This window comes from Ochlerotatus camptorhynchus, unplaced genomic scaffold (genome assembly GCF_037179485.1).
Source record: "Ochlerotatus camptorhynchus isolate MF236.1 unplaced genomic scaffold, CSIRO-AGI_Acam_v1.1 ptg000314l, whole genome shotgun sequence".
In the NCBI taxonomy this organism is placed as follows: Eukaryota; Metazoa; Arthropoda; class Insecta; order Diptera; family Culicidae; genus Ochlerotatus; species Ochlerotatus camptorhynchus.
Genome location: NW_027040802.1, coordinates 62,551 through 77,355, shown reverse-complemented (window position 1 = coordinate 77,355; position 14,805 = coordinate 62,551). Strand labels below are relative to the sequence as shown.

Sequence of the window (14,805 nt, the reverse complement as noted above, 5' to 3'; positions counted from 1 at the left end):
CGTACGAAGAAGCCATATCTGGTCCAGAGCAAGGCTGTGGAAGGCCGCGATGACGGAAGAATACCAGTCGCTGATGGAGAATCGAACATGGACACTCGTTGAGCTACCTGCTGGTCGTGCTCCTATAAGCTGCAAGTGGGTATATAAGAAGAAGCACGACAGCGTGGGCAACGTGTCTCGGTTCAAAGCGCGACTTGTAGCAAGAGGGTTTTCGCAGAAGTTCGGAGTCGATTATGATGCCGTTTTTGCTCCGGTGGCAACTCAGACGACTTTGCGGATTCTCCTAACGATCGCTGGACAGAAGAAGATGTCAGTTCATCACCTGGACGTCAAGTCTGCTTATCTACACGGCAAGCTGAAAGAGGAAGTGTACATGCAGCAGCCTAAGGGATTTGTAGTTCCAAAGAAAGAGAAACTGGTCTGCAGAATCGAGCGCAGCCTGTACGGCCTAAAGCAGGCGGCGCGTGTGTGGAACTTTACTATCAGTTCGATGCTGAAAGAGCTTGGTTTCTCGCAATCGGGATCAGATCCGTGCCTGTACGTGAAGGCGTTGCCGGACGGCGGAGTCGTGTACCTCGTTATCTATGTTGACGACATGGTAGTCGCGAGCACAACTCAGAAGGAGATCAAGCGAATCGAAGCTGAATTGCAGAAGAAGATTTCTTTGACTTCGCTGCGAGAGGTAAACCAGTTCCTTGGAGTTCGAGTGTCAAGAGACCGTGAAGGGTACTTCTGTTTGGACCAGAACGTTTTCATCCAGGTGCTTGCGCAGCGTTTCGGTCTGCAGAACGCGAAAGGCTCGAGTATTCCGCTCGATCCTGGGTATTACCGCAGTCGGGTAGGCAGCCCGAAGCTGGACACGAACCAGCACTACCACAGCCTGGTAGGTGCGCTGTTATATGTTGCAGTGAATACAAGGCCGGACATCACCGCAAGTGTTTCGATCTTGAGCAGGCAGGTTAGCAACCCAACGGAGATCGACTGGGTCGAACTAAAACGCGTTGTACGATACCTGTTGAAGACTGCCGACTACAAGCTGAAACTGTCAGCTGCGAACGATGATCCATTAACTCTCATTGGTTACTGTGATGCAGACTGGAGTGGTGATCCTTCGGACCGCAAGTCAAATTCGGGATACATGTTCCAATTGGGAAGAGCTACGATTTGCTGGGCAAGCCGCAAGCAAACAAGCGTGTCTTTGTCTAGCATGGAGGCCGAGTATATGGCACTGTCGGAAGCATGTCGAGAGTTGGTTTGGCTCCGGCAGCTTCTTGAAGAGATTGGGGAACCTCAACGTGAACCAACTGTAGTACTGGAGGACAACCGCAGCTGCATTGATTTTGTGGAAACAGATCGCAAGTCCAGACGCTCGAATCACATAGATACTAGGATGCACTACACCAAAGATCTAGCTGACAAGGGAGTAATGGTGCTTCGTCACTGTGGCACAGAGGAGATGGCTGCAGATGTCCTAACGAAGCCGTTGGGTCCTGTTAAGCAGAAACGTTTTGCGCTGGTGATGGGCTTGGTCGCTACCGATGATCCGGCCACACCGGCTGCGTGAAGAGAGAACATCGAGGAGGAGTGTTAGATATAAAAGGCGGGGGCGATGTTTCTATCAACGCCGTCACTGCACCCCAATGCTGCCAACGTCAAGGTAACGATCACTTTATCATTCTCTGTCAATAACCGAACAATAAAGACGTGTTAAGCTAATAGTCCGTGTTGCGTGTTATTTCACTGTCGCGAAACGCCATTGGAACTTCGGTCGGTTGTGTTCTCCGTGCTGCGCTACCTGTTGGGTTGTCCGGTTCTGTAACCGGTCCGCTGGTGTCCCACAACTTCACCCCCGTACTAAATGTACCATGTACAAGACGCTGATAAGACCGGTAGTTCTCTACGGGCACGAGACGTGGACGATGCTCGAGGAGGACCTGCAAGCACTGGGAGTTTTCGAACGACGAGTGCTCAGGGGTATGTGAGAACGGTGTATGGAGGAGAAGGATGAACCACGAGCTGGCGCAACTCTATGGCGAACCCAGTATCCGGAAAGTCGCGAAAGCTGGACGGGTAGGATGGGCGGGACACGTTTTAAGAATGCCGGACAACAATACTGCAAAAATGGTGTTTTCCTCGAATCCGGCCGGTACAAGTCGATGAGGAGCCCTGCGAGCAAGGTGGTTAGACCAAGTGGAGCAAGATGTAGGAACTGTGGGACGCTCGAGAAATTGGAGACAAGCAGCCAAGGACCGAGTTAGTTGGCGTAACATTGTGACACAGGTGCAATCCTGTATGTGGACGTCGGACCTAGAAAAGAAGAAGAAGACTATGTGACGACTCTCTCCGTCTTCTAAGAGCACGTGCAAAAAAAGCTGCTTTGTACAATCCGAGCCCGGTAAAGCGTTTTCAAAAATTGATGCGCTAAAGGAAAAAATAGCTTACATGATGGAAGTCGTATTCATTCTCCGAAGCTACATGCGGGCTCGAGAATTTCTAGATAGATCTAGAAAAACTTTCCCTATCCGATGGTTATATTGGTCTGCGTGGGCGCACCTTGAATTCCTAGAAATCATCGATAGAAGTCATTGTTTACAAAAGCTGTTGCGCCCTAATTCCAGATTTATGAGTCATTCTTCAACCGAACATTCTACTGCACTAGGCTCTGATCGTCACAACAAGAGACATTTTTCATTGTTTCTAACAAATGTCGATGATGGTGTGACTGAGGAGAAGATCAGTGAAATGGTATCGCGATCACTAAGAGTCGAGAAAAATTAAGTGATCAGCGTAAAAAACTGGTGCCAAAATGGAAGTCGAATGATAATCTGACCTATGCTCATTCAAAGTTCTGTTGTAAGATAAGCTAAAACTGACAGCTCTGCCAGAAGATTCTTGGCCCGCTGGAGTAAAGTACTGAGAATTTATTGAACGTCCACTTTGGAAGTGTCCAAAACTCAATGCTAAACTAGGGTAAACGTACATTATGCACATTCAATCTTACCTGAATCTACAAGACGACGAAACGTCCACTCTTCCATCGATCGTATCGATTCCAGCAGCAAGTTAGTCGGGCATTCTTTCCCATTCTAAGCAAGACAGCAACCACCTCGGTGAATTCTATATCGGTTTCGTTCATACTTTAAAATTGTATATATTACTTAATGAAAATTGTAATCAATACAAGCTTATCGGTTATTTATCCCCCATCTACTACGCTATACGATGCTGATTAATGTATTGAACGAAACGCCCCACCCCACCCCGTCGTCGCCAGGCTCAGGATCACTATCTATCCAACCCAAGGCCCAGAGGCCCCGGCAGATGTCAGTGTCCCTCCCTCGAACTTGCTTACTCTTAGTTCTCTCTTCTTAGTTTGTTTTGTTTTGTCACTCGCACACACCCGGAAGCTCCCGCCCTGGCAAATACCAGGAAAAATTACACTTTTAAATCCACCAGATTGGCAGAGATTAGGCTGGGCGGGAGGGAGTCACTTCACAACAATTCACTGTGTTGTTCCAATTTATATCAATAAGTAGTCTATTTCACTGTCTCTTTTCTTACTTTCTTTTTTTTTTCTCTCTAAACAGTCGACTTCAAACCACATTCACTTACTGCTTATGCGTCAATTCGGCTTGCGCTTCGGTGACCGATTTCATGTTTTCCTGAACCAGAGTCAGGTTGGCTTTCCACGCGTGCAGCAAATCACGCAACTGTTGCCACTGGGGCCGACCGAAGGTCCGGTGCATGGTGCTCGAGATGTGCACCTTGCGAGCCTTCTGGTCCATACGGGCGCGGACCAGTTTCGTCTTGAGCACCTCAATGATAAACGGTTCCACCTCGTTTTCACCGATCTGCAGTTCATCCTGGAGCTGTTGGAAGGTCATCTCCGGATTGCTTTCCGCCAGTTGCATGAACGAAAGAAGGCGCATCTTTTTGATGTTTTGTTCGTGGTTAAGTCCTGAGGAATCAATTAGTTGAGACTCATCATCTTAAACAATAACCTAATATTTAACTCACCCTGAGAATTGACAAACTCCTTGTGGTTCTTGTAGAACTGCAGATAGCTAGGAAGCTTCTCCGAAACGAACACCGACAGCAGATCGTGGATTAGTTCGCCCTCAAGGAACCGGACCGGCTTCAACGATAGCAGGGGATCCAACAGGAAAGTGTTCGGATCGGCCAGCGCCGTCACGATACACTTCATGGCATCTTCACGGGCGTAGGAAGCATTCTCCGCCGTGTACGTTCCCAGCAGTTCGATCATCACCTTGGAAGCCAGCTCACTGTTGGTGTCCTTCAGAACGTCATGCAATAACCGGTAGAGCTTTTGCATTTGCTCGTTCGATGGTGGACACTGGGTAAATTGTGCCTTGAGTTGATCCACACCGGAGAACACCTCCTTAACCTGATCGGCCCGCTTTGCCACTTGAACCAGGTGATAGTAGACGTGGTACCGAAGCGGTGAGGTCGGTTCCAGATTACTGAACAGGCGCCACAACCTTACAAACGATACACAATAGCATTTTGAAATCTAAAAACTCATCACATAATTTGAAGCAAAACTTACGACTGCAGGCAAACCCGAGCCAGGTTGGTATCCGGGGCCTTGGTCATCTTCTCGCAGAAGGCCAAAATTAGATTCTCCCCACGTTCCAGCGGAATCGAAACGACAATCGAGACGACACTGTTCAGCACGGCATCGATCTCCTCGACCGTGTGCTGGCCATCCTTGAAGCACACATCGCACACGCCGATAATCTTGTGCAGGTCATCTTCGATGCCTTTCGAGGATTTCTCCTCGCTTATCTCCGCACCCAGGGATTTGAAGAACTTCCGCAGTTCTTGCGCCTAGGAAAACAAAAACCATTAATAAACAGGAATAAGAAGACAGCCGATAACCTCAAACTTTCTACAGGGCCCGCAGCTCGCAGATCTCGGAAACTTGTAAACAAAATTTCACCCACAGAGCCGACCCCGGCGGTCAAGCCGCCATACAATTCACGTTACCCACCTGATCCTCGATCTCGGCGTCGATAAATACGGCTGGACCTTGCATTTTGCAGCTGGTTATTCGGGAAATTCGCTGACACCGAGAACCGCAACACGTCGCGAAAAATGAAAGCAACTAGCTGGAAAAGAGCGATTTTGACGTTTCATGAAAGCAGCCAGCCGAGCGCACCGATGACACGCACACAATCATATACTCATCTGAAACTGTCAAAGCGGAATGATGTCGGTACAGCAGAACAAAAGAGAACATAGAACAAAATTTGATAATGTTGACGCCATCAGAAACTCCAACATAACGTGTCAAAAGGACGTAAAACACAAAAATACATAAATCGATGTTTTGCTTATCCAGCATTTTACGAGCACTCATGGCCGCCACAATCTGGTTGAGTTTCTGGTAGGGAACATATGATTTGAAGTTTGGCTTGTGTCGTTTGACCTGTAAATGGTCGAATTAGATCGTTTATATGTCAATCGACATAACCCAAACATCAAGTCGAATGTTCCCTATACACACTTAGTTTATTTCACCGAGGCTGGTAAAATAAATTGCCGAGAAACCAACAGCCGAAATTTCGTTAAAAAATTCGGTAAAAGTATAGAATACCGAACGCTTGGTAATTATCAGTTTTATTCAACTGTCAAATTTTACCGAAAACATCGGTACTTGTATCAACAATCAATACGAAACTAACGATTCTAAATTGGTTCACTACTTGACTAGCCTATTAGTCCCAAGCAAATCGATTAACGTACCCCATTCTAGTCAAAATTCTAGTACTACTCAATGTTTGTTATGATTCGCTATGAAAGTTTGACAGATAAAATGAGGGGTTATTGAATTTTCCTATGTTTCGAGGGGTGATTCGACTAGCTTGGGACCGAAGATAGTACCAGAGCTGAGCCAAAAAGTTGAGTACGTTATTTCGGGACCTTCTAGTCTTAGAGTTACCTCTATGCTTGTATGCCGAGCGTTCAGCTTTTATTTTACCGAAATACCTCAAAACAAGAATAAATCTTTTACCAATCCTTCGGCAAACCGTGCATGGACATATTTAGCTTTTGCCGACTATCGTTGAAATTTCAACTCAAATTAATTGGATTATTCAGAATAGCAATAATAATAATACAAAATTAGTGAAAATTCCGTAAACAAGTCTTTATTCAAGTTATTCTCACAATGACACATTCTTTCTCACTCTTCCACTCACCCATCAGCGTGCCCCGGGACTAGTTGTTTGAAGAAAAGGCAGCATAAGCCATCTCCTATCTGTATAAATCTGTAAATCTGAAAACAAATAAAGATTTATTACTTACAGAATAGTTGACGCAGCACCACCTTCATCATCGATTTGCCGCAATATTTACTCCATTTTACACGCGCAATCTTAAAGCAACACAACAGACGACTTGCTCTCTGCCAAAATGGCTGACAATAAATGTGCATAACTGACAGATACTTGCTCTTATTTTCAATTGCCGAGGTTCGTTACTTTTTATTACCGAAGTCGGTGAAGCAAGATTTTAACGAAATTCATGGTAAACCATTACCGAATTTCAGTAAATACTTTCGTATAACCAAAAATCGTTAATTGTATATACCGATATTCAGTAAAAACATGTTTTCTAACGATAAATCAGCAAAAATCGCGTTTTACCGATTAAGTTCAGCAATCAATTTAACCGAGATAAAAATATAAGATTAAGTGTGTAGGTATATCAGAAACTCAATCGGATTGTGGTGGCCATCAGCGCTCGTAAAATGCTCGAAATCTCATACAAAATACTACATTTTTCACCAGCGTGAAAAACACAATACGCAAATATTTCACTTTTCTTTGAATTGTAAACAGATGATCAAGTGAAACCGAATTTTGTGGCTCGCATCTTTGTCGTTTACGTTTACTTTTTTCACGCATGCAGCTGCTCGTGAAAAGAATAGCAGCTAATACCATAGAGGTAACTCTAAGACTAGAATCACTAAAGTCTCATGATCGGTTATTTTCAAATCAGTATATCCGTAACTGAACAAATGGAATCAAAATTGGAATAAACGTGGTCAATTAAAGTTCTACTGTGCCTGGAAATACGCGTATACTCATTTACCGTTTGCTTTAAATTAAAAAAAAAAACTCAGCTAAAGGCTTCAAATGATTAGAATTATGGTTATCACGCCAATTAATATTAAAATCACCAGCCAATATATTTAATTTACTAGAATAAAGGAATGTCTCGAGCCAGTTCTCTAAAACTTCAACAAAACGCTGGTCACTAGAACTGGGAGAATGATACAAAACACCATAATTACCCATCTTCATGCCACGTACAACTGTAATGCCCAAGAACCAGTTGCCATCAATAACTTCGTTGGTACGAAGGTTGAATTGAACTGATTCTTTGACATAAATAGCAACACCGCCAGTGTGTCTAGAATGTGAAATGTGATAAACAAGTAGCAACAATATATCCCGGAATACTATACTGATCAAAAGCTCCAGTTTCTACGATAGGATTTTTAGATAATAAAACTAAAAGAGGACGTTTTTCCTCAACAATCTGACGTAATGCTACGTAGTTTGTTGACAACCCCGCAATATTTAAGTATAAAAAATCGAATTGATTCACATTCCTGGAACTTGGCTGCTATTTATTGAAACGCAAGCTGCTTTTCTTCTGATCAAAAAGTCTTTTATAGAGCAAACATTCCGAGCTAAATGCTAATACATTTCAATGCAGTTAACGTACACTCTGACGTTTTGTGTTGTTGGCTGCACCTAGAGCATCTATCACAATTTTTGCAATCCATGCTCTTGTGTCAAATTCGCAGATAGAGGAATTACCTAAGGGGAGTTTCACTTTTAGGCTGTGAACCATTTGCCGAGTTAAATTTAACTCGTGGTTAAAAGTGACATTTCGAAAGTTATTTTCTATGTTCGAAAATCCCCGTGCTGTCGATCGACCGGTTTTCGAGCCACGGTTGTCAAAATTTAACTTCTTGTCTGTCAGAAATAACCATGCTCGGATAGCAGGGTTAGGCTCTGAACCATTTGGTAGATTATTTTAACTTTTGGTTAAAATTTGACAGATGAAAAGTTATCGATTAACCCTGCTATCCGAGCGTGGTTACTTCTGACAGACAAGAAGTTAAATTTTGACGACCGTGGCTCGAAAACCGGTCGATCGACAGCACGGGGATTTTCGAACATAAGAAATAACTTTCGAAATGTCACTTTTAACCACGAGTTAAATTTAACTCGGCAAATGGTTCACAGCCTTAATCGATAACTTTTCATCTGTCAAATTTTAACCAAAAGTTAAAATAATCCACCAAATGGTTCAGAGCCTTAGGCTGTGAACCATTTGCCGAGTTAAATTTAACTCGTGGTTAAAAGTGACATTTCGAAAGTTATTTTCTATGTTCGAAAATCCCCGTGCTGTCGATCGACCGGTTTTCGAGCCACAGTTGTCAAAATTTAACTTCTTGTCTGTCAGAAGTAACCACACTCGGATAGCAGGGTTAATCGATAACTTTCCATCTGTCAAATTTTAACCAAAAGTTAAAATAATTCGCCAAATGGTTCAGAGCCTTAGAATGCCCATAGAGTTCTCCAGATGCACAAAAGTGTGTGTGAGAGCGCGCGCTACCTTTTTAAGTATTTGTTATATCGCGATACCTGTTTGGTTCTTCTTCTTTTTGATTATTATATATGGATGTTGAATTTTAGTGTTCGTGAGATTGCGCTTGGAGATCTCTATTGAATAAGCATTTAATTTAAATCAAATACATTTAATTTCCATCGTTTGCATCAACCATTCAGTGGGATGTGAACATCAAAACAAAGTATGCGCTTTTTCGGTGACACTTATAAATACACACATGCATCGAGGCGAAGATAAACAAACACAACAGGAAAAGAAAACTCGGAGTAGAGAACTCACGAAAATCTCCCTGAAACCTTCTCTGGCAGCAAAGAAACTCTCCAACGGAATCGTGCAAAAGCTCCCTCCGGAATTTCCCCTGCCAACATCAAAATCACGCAAAACCTGCTCCACCGAGAACGCGAGACAACTCCGTCATCGGAAATCTCCACCGAAATCATGCGGAAGCTCCTCCACCTAAAACACGAGAAAATACCGTACAGATTTCCTTTCCGTTGACAGCACCGAAAATCACCACCATGAATGCGAGAAAACTCCGTCGAAACTGGAATCTCCGCTGGCAGAATCAAAAACCTCCACCATGTGCAGAACCTCTTCCGTTGAGAACGTGAGAAAACTCCGTTAAAATTCCCTGGAACCTCCGCTGGCAGCATCATAAATCGCCACCGAAACCGTATGGAATCTCGTCCGCCTTGATCGCAAGAAAAAGCCATCGAAATTTCGCATTTTTTATGCAATTCGACAGTAGCATGCATAAGAGCGAATACGCGATGATCGATTCTCTTAATCGATTTTCTCTCTACATTGCTACAGCTAAGCGATACAATTTTCTAGAATTTGTTCAATGCAGAGTAGTTACAGGTTGTATTGCATATCAAAAGCAACAGCAAACGCACCGATAAACGTTAAATCTAGCGAGTTATTAACGAAAGAGAAAATCGACGAAGAGAATCGATCATCGCGTATAGGCCCTTATGCATGCTCACTGTCGAATTGTAATATATTTATTTGTCAACATCAATAGACTAAATGTAGCCCCAATGTATTTTATTTAGTCAAACCAAATCAAACGTAATCCTGGTGGATGAACCCTTTATCAGAACAAGACAAAGTTCCTAGAACCTTCGTTGGCAGCTACTAGAATCGTCTTCGAAAACATGCAGAATTTAATTCGACAGTGAGCATGCATAAGGGCCTATACGCGATGATCGATTCTCTTCGTCGATTTTCTCTTTCGTTAATAACTCGCTAGATTTAACGTTTATCGGTGCGTTTGCTGTTGCTTTTGATATGCAATACAACCTGTAACTACTCTGCATTGAACAAAATTCTAGAAAATTGTATCGCTTAGCTGTAGCAACGTAAAGAGAAAATCGATTAAGAGAATCGATCATCGCGTATTCGCCCTTATGCATGCTCACTGTCGAATTCGCCGAGAAGTCACAAAAAATCCGTTGAAACTTCCAGAAATTCCCGCTGGCAGCATCCAAAATCACCGAAATCACGCGGAACTTCGTCTATCGATAAAGGAGGGGAAAATGCCTGGAGCTTCCGTCTGCAACATCCAATCTCTTCACTGGTATCGTGCATATCCACTTTCGCCGACAATGCGTGGAAACTTCGTCGAAAGTCTCTGGGAACCTCCGTTGGCAGAATCTGAATTTTCTAGGGGAGTTTCGACGGAGTTTTCAGATATTCACGGCGAAAGAGGGTTCCAAGAGATTTTGGTGGAGATTTTCGGTGCTACCAAAGGAGGTTCCAGTGAGCTTCGACGGAGTTTTCTCGCGTTTTCGGTGGAGGCGGCTCTGCACGATTCCGGTGGAGATTTTTAATGCTGCCACCGAAAATTTCAACGGATTTTTTCTGCGCAATAATTTTCTCAAGTCAAGAGTGTGGATTTGAGCGAACTGAAGTGAACAACAAAACAGGACAAAACTTTTCATGTATACATGCATGGATTAGTGGGAGGTGTCACTTACAACTACACGCAACCAAAAATGCACTGAGAAAATGCATTTAATTTTTTTGTTATAATAAATGCACCTCAAGTGATCTGCCCCTAGGGAATGACTCTTCTATCATTTGGTATAGTTTGCTTGCGAACTTTAGCATTTATTCGCAAGCAATCGGTGATTGACGTGCTTGTTTACAAAAGCAATTTCACCCAAATCTCAAAGTGTTCTCCGAACTGCCAGATTTTTTAGGATTTAAGGGCCACCCACATTAGATCCGTTTGCGTTGCGTTGACGTAAATTTTACAGTTCGACAATAGATTTAAGGCCCAAACGCAATATAAGCGGAAGCGGAACGGAAACGGAAAGTTTGACAGTTGTCACTAATGACATCAAGATGCCTAACCGAAGTCGACTTGGATCCAACTAGTTTTCAATACGACAAGTAGGCTTACTCAGATCGGGCTTTTCCGCTGCCGTTGCCGTTCCGCTTCCGCCGTTTTTGAATGCAATCTTTACTTTTCTTAAATTCAGGAATTTTTCCCTGGAAAATCCTGGAAAAACCTGGGAAAACATGAGGCAAATTAACTCATCGCTGAGTTCCTGCACTTTTGGCGATTATGAGTGAACTAAACTCAAATTTGAGTCGTTTTCATTCGCCGTGTAGTAATGCTCAAACCAAACCGAAAGGCCTTTATTAATGCATTGTTCCATCTTATCACATTAACAAAAAAAAAATCAAAATCCACCAACTCAAGCTTTCAGCGAATCCAAATACTCCTGATAGCGCTTCTCCTGCTGTTGCTGTAGTTTTTGCAGCTTCTTCTGCTGTCCCTTGCTGACCTCCTTCCCATCGGCATCGTGCGTCGGCAGTCCACGCTCGTCGAAGGCGGAATACTTGTCCGTCTCGCTGCGGAACAAATCCACCGGGTTGATCTTCCGCTGGGCATCCTTTGCGGCCTGGGCAGCCGCCGCTTCGGCCTTCTTCCGTTCCTTCTCGGCTGCTTTGCGAGCTTCTTCTGAGCGTTTGGCTTCCCGTTCCTTAAGAAGCACTTCCCTATCGACCAGCTTCAGGGCGGACGCATTGCCTTCGCGATCTTCCAGCCGGACACCAAGGTTCGGGAGGATATCGTCGCGGATTTGATCGCACAGTTGAAGAATTTCGGTCGCCTTCAGGGTGCGCGCTTGTTCGCGGACGGCCGTGCGGAAATCGGACAGGACTGCCAGGTAGGGCATGACCGTTTCTTCGAGCTGCAAATAGACAAAGAAGATTGTTTCAATTATTCAATTTTCTAGCGTTAAAGGAAAAGTCCTTACATCAGCACTTCCGGAGTTTCCTCCCACCGGGAAACCGATCCCTCCGCGAGGCCCACTAATGGCACCGAAAATGTGCAGCAAGTCGGTAATATAGCTGGCGATTCTTCTCAGAAGCAGTGCGTTCAGCTGATTTTTGTGATCACGAATGTAGACATTACTATGGGACACCAAATCTCGGATAGCATCCAAAGCCGTCCGGGTATCGACGTTGTCGCATAGAGCTTCATGAACCGCTTCCTTTATGCTGTTCAGCTTCTGCTGAAGATCTGATTCTACGGCAGTCCAAAGGTTAAACTGATCACGCGGTTTTCCGCTAACAACGTGTCGGGTTAAATCTTTTACGTTGAGGAAGAACTCGTTCAGGAATCGTTCGTACTGAACGGCCATTTCCATCGTATTGTCCGAGTAGTCCAAGGTGTCCTTCCAGGAATGCAAGAGGAAAGCCAACCGAAGCTGCGTGACAGTGTGCTTCTGAAGTGCTTGCTGAATAGTCACAAAGTTCTTCAGGGATTTGGACATCTTGCACCCGGCGATTGTCAAATGTCCCGTGTGGAGGAAATACTTGACCCACTCGGAGCTACCGTCATGCGCTTCGCTCTGGGCCAACTCGTTATCGTGATGGGGGAATTTCAAATCCACCCCTCCCGTGTGAATGTCCAAGTAGTTGCCACAAATGTCGGAAGCCATCGCGGAGCACTCGATATGCCATCCGGGACGTCCTTTTCCCCATGGGCTATCCCACCACGGTTCCCCAGCTTTGCTGTTCTTCCAAAGGGCGAAATCATTAGGCGAACGCTTCTCCGACAGGCGCTCCTCCGTCGAGCTAAGATCTCCTTCTCCTTCCTGCAAGGACTTGGCATCCCCATAAGCTTCCGGAACCAACTTAGCATAGTAGTGCTTTTCGCGTTTGTCGAATCCGCCAACATCGAAATAGACCTACAAGATGAAGAAACACCACATCAATAAATGCCACATCCCACATTAAATTTACACACTCACCGATCCATTCGCCTCGTAAGCCAGCCCGTTGTCGATAATTTTCTGAATATACTCGACAATCTGCGGCACATATTCGCTCACCCTTGTCAGCACATCGGGCGACAGAACGTTGAGGGCATTCATGTCCTTATGGAATTCATCTTCCCAGTACCGTGGCAACGTTTCAAAGATCGAATTCTCGCTCACCGAAGCTCCTTCCTTCTTATCCAGCAGGTCCGACAGGGGATCCTTCGAGTCTTCCAGAAACCGGCTCTGAGCTTCCTTCACCTGTTCCTTCTCTCCACTCTTCACCGCTATCGTCAGATTGTCCACCGCCGCGGTCAACTTCTCCAACATCCGTTCCATCATCGCCTTCTTGTCCGGATCGGTCGTCTTACTCAGATTCCCTTGGAACGCCTCCATCACCTCTTTGTTATCCTCCAGCAGTTTTTCCAGCGACGTTGTCCTTTCCACATACTGTTCGTACAGGTAGTTCTGCCTGGCCCGCTTGATAATCTTATCATCGATGTCAGTAATGTTCATCACATACAGAACATTGTACCCGAAGTAATCCGTCAGCACCCGTCTCAGAATATCAAAGCTAATGTACGACCGGGCATGGCCCATATGCGACGCATCGTACACCGTCGGCCCGCAACTGTACCACTTCACATTCCTACCATCCTTCGGCACAAACAGTTCCTTCTGCCGGGTCAAACTGTTGTACAGCCGAAGTTTGGGTTGCTCCTTCGAAGGCACCGGAGTTTGCCACGTCGGTTGTACACGTTTCGCCATATTTCTTCGCACTACTGCTAGGTATCACACTTCAGTACACTTTGTCACTTATAACTGGACCTTGCTGAGCAGATGTTTAACAATTTTATTTGATAATAATCGGACACAAACAGGAAGTTGTTTTGGATTTTCTACGATCGTAAAGTAGAAAATCCGGCATGCGATTAGTCACTGGCAGATCGGAGTGGATTTTTGACGCAAATTTTGTTAACACACTGACAGATTACACGATTGCATGCGCTGGCTCAGAGATTGGGAACGGAAGATTTCGATGATGGTAAAGAAGGTTAGAACATAATATGCTAAAATCATCAAGGTTTTTTCAAGGGGGGGAGGTGGCTGTCAAATACGAACAATCGTCGCCTACCTCGCATGCCTCGCGAAACTGGTTCCAAACGTAAACACGCCATAAGAAACATACAGCGTTTGTTTACGTTTGGAACCAGTTTCATACAGGCTTGCTTCCACTCACTTGCCATAAAAACATGATTTTCTGAATTTTGAAATCATTAGATGTTATAATCATATTTTGTACTTGTTAGGTACAAGAAGAGGTTGAAAGGGAAGTGTTTGACACATGCAAGCTGTCAAATTCGCTTTCATATAGTCACAATTAGCGATTTTACGACTCGCTAGCGCTCACTCTGAGTGAACGCTCACGAATCATAAAATCGCTTATTGTAACACTCTGGTAGCGAAATTGACAGGTTTTATGTGTCAAACACTTACCTTTCATCCGCTTCTTGTATGTAACAAGTACAAAATATCATTATAACATCGAATGATTTCAAAATTCAGTAAATAATTTTTTTATAGCAAGTGAGTGGAAGCAACCCTGGTTTCATACAAGAATGATCAGTAGGCTGATTTGACAGCACGTCCCCCCCCAGGGTTTTTTTTCTGAAAAAATAAGGGCGAGCGAAACGAGCAACACTGATAAAGAATCCACTGGCAAAAATACTATATTGCTGGTTTAAATTAAATACCCTCACCAATAGATTTTTGCAGAAAACAATTTCATTTCTATCAAAATAACAATGCATTTTGAGCAAGCATAGTAGTTTTTTTAGAGTCATAGTAAATTTGCTTATAT

The 14,805-nt window shown here is 44.2% G+C and overlaps 2 protein-coding genes across 2 annotated transcripts; both read right to left on the bottom strand.

Moving 5' to 3' along the window:
* Nucleotides 1-3,126: 3,126 nt before the first annotated feature.
* On the bottom strand, nucleotides 3,127-5,154 carry eIF3m (eukaryotic translation initiation factor 3 subunit m). The gene is made up of 4 exons (XM_065229395.1): nucleotides 5,012-5,154; nucleotides 4,568-4,848; nucleotides 4,018-4,499; nucleotides 3,127-3,958 (listed from the first exon to the last, which is right to left on the bottom strand). Exons 1-4 carry the CDS (start codon nucleotides 5,054-5,056, stop codon nucleotides 3,609-3,611), a joined length of 1,158 nt encoding a protein of 385 aa, XP_065085467.1. The 5' UTR covers nucleotides 5,057-5,154; the 3' UTR covers nucleotides 3,127-3,608.
* A 6,185-nt stretch (nucleotides 5,155-11,339) lies between these two features.
* On the bottom strand, nucleotides 11,340-13,873 carry CysRS (cysteine--tRNA ligase, cytoplasmic). The gene is made up of 3 exons (XM_065229479.1): nucleotides 12,939-13,873; nucleotides 11,940-12,875; nucleotides 11,340-11,873 (listed from the first exon to the last, which is right to left on the bottom strand). The coding sequence occupies exons 1-3, from the start codon at nucleotides 13,710-13,712 to the stop codon at nucleotides 11,376-11,378; spliced, it is 2,208 nt and encodes a 735-aa protein (XP_065085551.1). The 5' UTR covers nucleotides 13,713-13,873; the 3' UTR covers nucleotides 11,340-11,375.
* Between the last annotated feature and the right edge of the window lie 932 nt (nucleotides 13,874-14,805).